The sequence below is a fragment of the Musa acuminata genome, chromosome BXJ1-9 (genome assembly GCF_036884655.1).
Source record: "Musa acuminata AAA Group cultivar baxijiao chromosome BXJ1-9, Cavendish_Baxijiao_AAA, whole genome shotgun sequence".
In the NCBI taxonomy this organism is placed as follows: domain Eukaryota; kingdom Viridiplantae; phylum Streptophyta; class Magnoliopsida; order Zingiberales; family Musaceae; genus Musa; species Musa acuminata.
In genome coordinates, this window is record NC_088335.1 from 16082793 (window position 1) to 16089150 (window position 6358).

The 6358-nt window shown below is 37.7% G+C and overlaps 1 protein-coding gene across 1 annotated transcript; it reads left to right on the forward strand.

Moving 5' to 3' along the window:
* Positions 1-4773: 4773 nt before the first annotated feature.
* LOC135594302 (photosynthetic NDH subunit of lumenal location 3, chloroplastic-like) lies at positions 4774-5814 on the forward strand. The gene is made up of 3 exons (XM_065084700.1): positions 4774-5112; positions 5193-5479; positions 5557-5814. The coding sequence occupies exons 1-3, from the start codon at positions 4830-4832 to the stop codon at positions 5653-5655; spliced, it is 669 nt and encodes a 222-aa protein (XP_064940772.1). The 5' UTR covers positions 4774-4829; the 3' UTR covers positions 5656-5814.
* The last annotated feature ends 544 nt before the right edge of the window (positions 5815-6358 follow it).

A 6358-nucleotide genomic window follows, 5' to 3' on the forward strand; every position in this document is an offset into this window, starting at 1 on the left:
CAAGAAGAACTCAAGGAAAGATCAGCAAAGGGTTTATACTATGATGAAAAGTTGAGTATGGAGCACCGATGTAAACAAGGGCAACTTCTGATGATTAAGCTAATTGGAGAGGAACCAGAAGTAGAAGAGTTAGACTCCGATCATGAAGGTGTGGAAACTGATGAAGATATTGAAACCATCACACATACAGTGCATACATTGGCTGGCTATGCTAAACCATAAATTATAAAAATCAGAGGAACTTTAAAGCATCAGCCTATCACTGTTTTGATTGATATGGGTAGCACTAATAATTTTATGGATAGGAAAGTTGTAGCTCGATTAGCCCACCATATTGAAAGCTGTGACAAATTCGAAGTAAAGATCATTGATAGACAGATTTTAACTTGTGATAGCAAATGTTCAAAGATAAAATTGATTATACATGGCTAGGAGTTTCTTGCAACGATTACTATAATGAAAGACCTACCTGTTACCTATACTATCAAAAAGTGGAGATCATACTTACTTGATCAATGGGTTGTGATGCATTATAGATAACCTATGACTGAAGTGCAGAAAAAGAAGCTCCCCGAGTTTAATGCTGCTCAGCCTTAAGGATAAGACTGATTTGAAGAGGGAGAAATTGTTAGGACCCTTTTATTTTATGAACTTTTGAATAATGTTTATTGAGTCTGTTTAGTTCAGTTAGAGTCGGGTAGAGGTTTATTTAATATTTATTTATTATTAAGAGTCCAAGTTCTGGTGGGCTCTAGGTGAAACTCTATAAATAGTGATATAACCCTTTCTTTTCGGAGTCAATCAATCAATCAATAAAATATTATTCTAGTTTGTGACAAAACCCTAGGAGACCGATCCCCTCGAAGCGATCATTCCCCTTTCTCCCCTTTCTTTCACGATAAGACTTTAGGGTTTTATCAGTTTTCTTCTCCAAATCATTTCATTTGTTCATTAGAGTAGAAGACTTTTGAAAGTTATTTTTCATAATACTCCATAAATTTAAATCCATAGAAGACAAGAAAACTCTTATTCAAGTTTTCCAATATGTGTAGTTCGTCCCATTGAACATGAGAGGACGAACGATAGAAAAGCCCTCTTGAAATCTGAAAAGAACCATTTATCTTGGGTGTTAAACCAAACAAGAAAACTGTGGCTCTAATACCAACTATTAGGATCCAGTCAGCACTAAGAGGGGGGGGTGAATTAGTTCAACGGATAAAATTACGTCGGTTCAAAAATCTTTCGTTCAATTAAACTGATTTTGTATCGAAAAAATAACTTAAAATCTAGTTCGTATATGTAGTTAAAGCAGTAGGCAAGTAAAGCAGTTTGTAGTAAAGGTAAATTGCTTAAATATAAATGCAAACTGAGTTTTATAGTCATTCGGTCATCGTGACCTATATCCACTCCCGATTTCTCTTCCATCGAGGCCACTGGCATCTACTAATAATCTTCCTTCAATAGGCAAAGATCAACTACCCTTTTACACCCCTCTTCTCTTTTTTGTAGGTTTAGAAGACAACCTTTTACAACTCTTTTTTATAAGGTATCCCTCACACACCTCTCTTAGAACTCTCTCTAAGCTTTAGCCAATTTCTCTTCCATCAAGGCCACTGGCATCTACTAATAATCTTCCTTCAATAGGCGAAGATCAACTACCCTTTTACACCCCTCTTCTCTTTTTTGTAGGTTTAGAAGATAACCTTTTATAACTCTTTTTTATAAGGTATCCCTCACACACCTCTCTTAGAACTCTCTCTAAGCTTTAGGAGGAGGGAACTTAACTTGCTAATAGGGTTTACAACTTTAGAGTCATAGAGTTTTGCTCAACTTTCTTTCTCTTCCATGTAAGAATAGCTGGGGTATTTATAGACCACAATTGACTTAAAAAACAAAGCCAAAAAAAGTCTCATCCTAGGTTTTCCAAGTCCTGGCAGTACCACCGCTTGTGCTGGGTGGTACCATCGCCTATAGCACTGACACTAGGCGATATCACTACTCAGTCTGACAGTACTACCGCTTGACATAGTCTGGGAGAGTGTGTTTGGGTGGTACCACCGCCTAGTCTGGTGGTACCATCACCTGACATAATCTTGAAGATTGTGTCTAGGCGGTACCACCGCTAAGTCTGGATGGTACCATCGCTAAACCTTGCTATAGGATACTGAATGAGCCAAATAATATATCCAATTCAACCCTAATTCAAGCCCAATTGGCCTATAATTGAGTTGGTATTATTTTTACCCCCAATACCGACTCAATTAGACCTAAACTAACTCGATTTAGATAAATTATTATAAGCATGAATCTTATGTTGTCCGGTATATCATTGGTTTATTCGACGCTTCGTCCGATTCTTCGGCGCATCGTTCTCTCCTTTGGCATATTACCCAATCGGTATGTTGTCTTCCCGCAACATTCGATCTCTTTGGAGTAATGTTTGATCTTCTTGACTAGATGTCCAAACTCATGGTACGAAGCCTTCTGTCGATACGTTGACTGATCCTCCAGCCCAACGTCCAATCTTCTAACATGTTCACTTTGGCCCAACATCTGATTCCTCCTGCTTTAATCAATTTACCTCTTCTTGATCGAAGCTAGTCCTGTGTCACTCAAAATATAAATTAAATTATAAACTTATTAATTGATTTTATCATCAAAATATAAGATTCAACATCATATTCTATCCCAAATTAATCTTCCTATTTATATAAGGCTAAGTGTTTATTTTTTTATTCTTGTAATTCAAATAAAAGTCACAAACTATTGTTTGGTGTGTCAACTTTCAAAAGTTGTCATCCTTTCCATATCATCTACAGTCTTTTTTCGAAATTTAAAATCACGATCCAAAAGTTTTCAAAGTATGTATTAACATAACATATTCGGACGGTGGAAAAGAATATCAAGGCCTAAAATCTATATTTGAAAACCATAGAATTCAATACTTAATTTCTCGTTCCTGCACTCCACTCCACACACACACATAGCTGCCACTAAAATTATTACTCAATAGTCTTTACCAACTCAATCCCCTTGCGTTCATGATTCTTCTAACATTCTATTTCAAACCCTCCTTTGGTAGCATCTTCACCTTCCGTTCATGAGTCACTGCTAAGTTTCATCTATGCATCAACTTCATTGGTTCCTATTCAGATACATTCGGCCCCTGCGAACACTACTTCAGGGGCATCTTTAGGCTTACCTTTGAGCAAGTCATCTTCAAAATATGGTCCATCACTTTCAACCTCCCATCCAACTCCACAAACATCCACGATCCCTTAACGTACCCACACCATGATCACCCGATCACAAAATAATATTTTTAAGAAAAAGTTTTTCATCTCACTATTAAACATCTCATTCCTCTAACACTTGAATCCTCCTCCTCTGTCACTTGAGCTATTAAAGATCCAAAGTAGAGAGAGGCCATGTGTGAGAGCTTAATGCTCTCATAAAGAATGGAACTTGAGAGTTAGTTGCTCGTGTTTCCAATCAAAACATCATCAGTTAAAACTGGGTTTTAGAATTAAGCAGAATTCGAATTGAAATATAGCTCATTAGAAAGCTCAGCTTGTCACTAAGGGATTTCCATCAACGTCACAGAGAGGACTATCATTAAACTTTTAGTTCAGTAATCAAATCACAAACAATTCATCTTGTTCTTTCTCTTCCTCTCACTCATGGATAGATGGTAAATCAATTAGATGTCAATAATGCTTTTTCTCATGGTCATTTTACTAAAGAAATCTGTCTCAACCACCAAGCTTCATTGATGTACCACGCCTAAATTATGTATCACCTTTACAAGTCACTCTACATGTTAAAACAAGCATCTCATGCTGTTTCATAAAGTGAACAATTTCATTCTCACCCTTAGCTTTATTGACTCTAAATCTAGTATTTCATTTTTTTATATATACTGATAAGTGGACAATTGCTTGGTCATCCATAAAAGTTGAATATCGCTTTGTCACCTCTACTTTGGTTGAATTATCTTGGCTCATTAATCAATAATTTAAGTTGGGTATCTCGCTTAATTAATCTTTTTTATCTTCTTTGTGATAATATTGATGTGAATTATATATGTGCTAATCTGGTATTTCATTCTCGTATTAAATATATCACCCTCGATTATCAATTTGTTTGAGATAAGATTGATAATGGTTCTCTTCAAGTTGCTCATGTCTCCCCACATGATCAGGTTAGAGACATCTTTACAAAATCATTAGCTAAGTCTAGCTACATATGGTTATGATCCAAGATTGATGTTTTTGATAGAAGCATTATCTGGAAAGAATATACGAAAAATAACAAATCACTTTATTAAGAAATAATCTTCTCCAACAAGTCACTCAGAATTTATAAATTCAAGGTAATCAATTCATATTAATAAAAATAATCAATTTCATAAATTTAGATATTTGATTAATATAATTATATAGTCTTAGGGATTTGATTATTCTTTTCCTGTCATTCATGTTGACTAAGTGTATATTAGGACTTATAAACTGCACATTGTAATATAAGCTTTTCATCCTTTCACACTGTGTTTTGTCTTTTTCCCATTGTCCATGTTGCTTCGACAATTAGTATTCAGAACTAGTATAATCTCATTCATTAATTTGGATTGTATGCCTCGACACCGTTTCACTGTACTTATCCAATCACTTGGAATGCAAAACAAAAGTTTGGACTACCCTTTCCATCTCCAACTCCCCCCATATGGGATGCGATTTGTGTGGTCAGAGAGGCCTACAGCCCTTCTTCAGCAGATAACAAGAGCAAAGAAATATGGACTTTGTGTATGCCATTCCCCCTTCAGAACCATCATGGCTACTCCACTCTCCAACCTCGGTGGTGCGTCCCAAATCCTCCCGACTCGTCCCACTCTGAGGGGAGACTCGAAACCACAGAGCAGATGGCTGACAGTCACGATGTCGGCGAGCAAGAAGAGGGAGCCAAAGGGCTATCCAGTGCAAGTCTCTAGGAGAGCTTCTGTGAGCATCGCCATGGCCTCCCTACTCCAGCAGCTGGGCATCGGGTCATCGCAAGCGGAGGAAGGAAACGGGCTGTGGCTGACCGGCCCATTGCCGGTTCCGGCTGTCACCAGCGGTAAGCTTTTAGAACACGGGTCTTTCCGACTGTTTGATTTAGTGCACCGACGTATTTGACGCCGGAATCCTTGGCGGCAGAGATCGCCAACAAGGAGACGGGAACCCGATCGTTCCTGAGAAATGGAATATACATGGCGAACATAGGCCCGCAGATGAGTGCTTACAGGCTGAAGCACTACGCCTTCGATCTGCTGGCCCTGGGCGACCTTATCGGCCAGGATGCGTGGAGCTACCTGATGAAGTATCTGTGCCTGCGGTCTACGGTGATGTACTACGACTTCGACAAGGTCATCTCGGCGGCCCCCGAGGAGCAGAAGCGACCGCTCACGGACCTCGCCATTCGATTGTTCGACAGTGTTGAGAAGGTAATGCGACTTCATCTCCATCATCCTTGTCGATCTTGGAACACACCGTCATCGTCGTCTCCATTGTTTCGATACAGCTTGAAGAGGCTGCGAAGAAGCGGAGTGACACCATGACGCAGGCGTGCTATGCCGACACGGAAGCCATCCTCAAGGAGGTCATTATCCGAATGGCTTAATGGCTGTTGTGATATTAATTACAGATGATCGACGAGTGATAAGTGTTTGTTCGGTTTGCATCATGAGAGTCTTCAAACTGCAAGCAACCTCACCATCCATTAGTAGTGTAGCATTATTCTTATCAAGGAATTTGGACACAATGCCTTGTAGATGAACAACGATAACATTGTATGTATGTTAGGCAAGAAAAAAAAAATAAGTCCAAAAAATTTAAAAAAAAAAAAAGCAAGCAAATCAAGCTCAAATAAGTGTTCCAGTAAGAAATAATACATATAGCCCTAAAACTTTAAGACAATCAAGTGGTAAAGGAATCAGCTAAAATCTATGTTTATTTTCATGAAATCTAAGAAACAATCCAAAGTATATGTATTTTAAAGGGTTAAGGTTCATTTTAGCTTTTATGGTTTTGATCATGCACATTTTAAGCTCTTATGATTTACTTATATCTAAAATAATCCTTATATTTTTAAAAACATAATACATAAGCTTCTCTCATCAAATCTGAGTTAATAGATATTAGAGTCTGCTTACGTGGCATGTTGACTCATAATAAATCATCAATATAATGACACATGTATAGTTTTGGTCATGTACATCTTAAGTCCTTATGGTTTACTCGTGTCAAAAATAATCATTATATTTTTAAAATTATAGCATATAAGCCCCTTCTGTCAAGTCTGAATTAACAAATGTTAGAGTATA

Excerpts from the sequence above, each read along its gene's own strand:
- LOC135594302 (XM_065084700.1), top strand. The coding sequence starts at position 4,830 with ATGGCTACTCCACTCTCCAACCTCGGTGGTGCGTCCCAAATCCTCCCG. Across the intron at positions 5,113-5,192 it reads GGTTCCGGCTGTCACCAGCG|AGATCGCCAACAAGGAGACG; the intron begins GTAAGCTTTTAG and ends CCTTGGCGGCAG. Across the intron at positions 5,480-5,556 it reads TGTTCGACAGTGTTGAGAAG|CTTGAAGAGGCTGCGAAGAA; the intron begins GTAATGCGACTT and ends GTTTCGATACAG.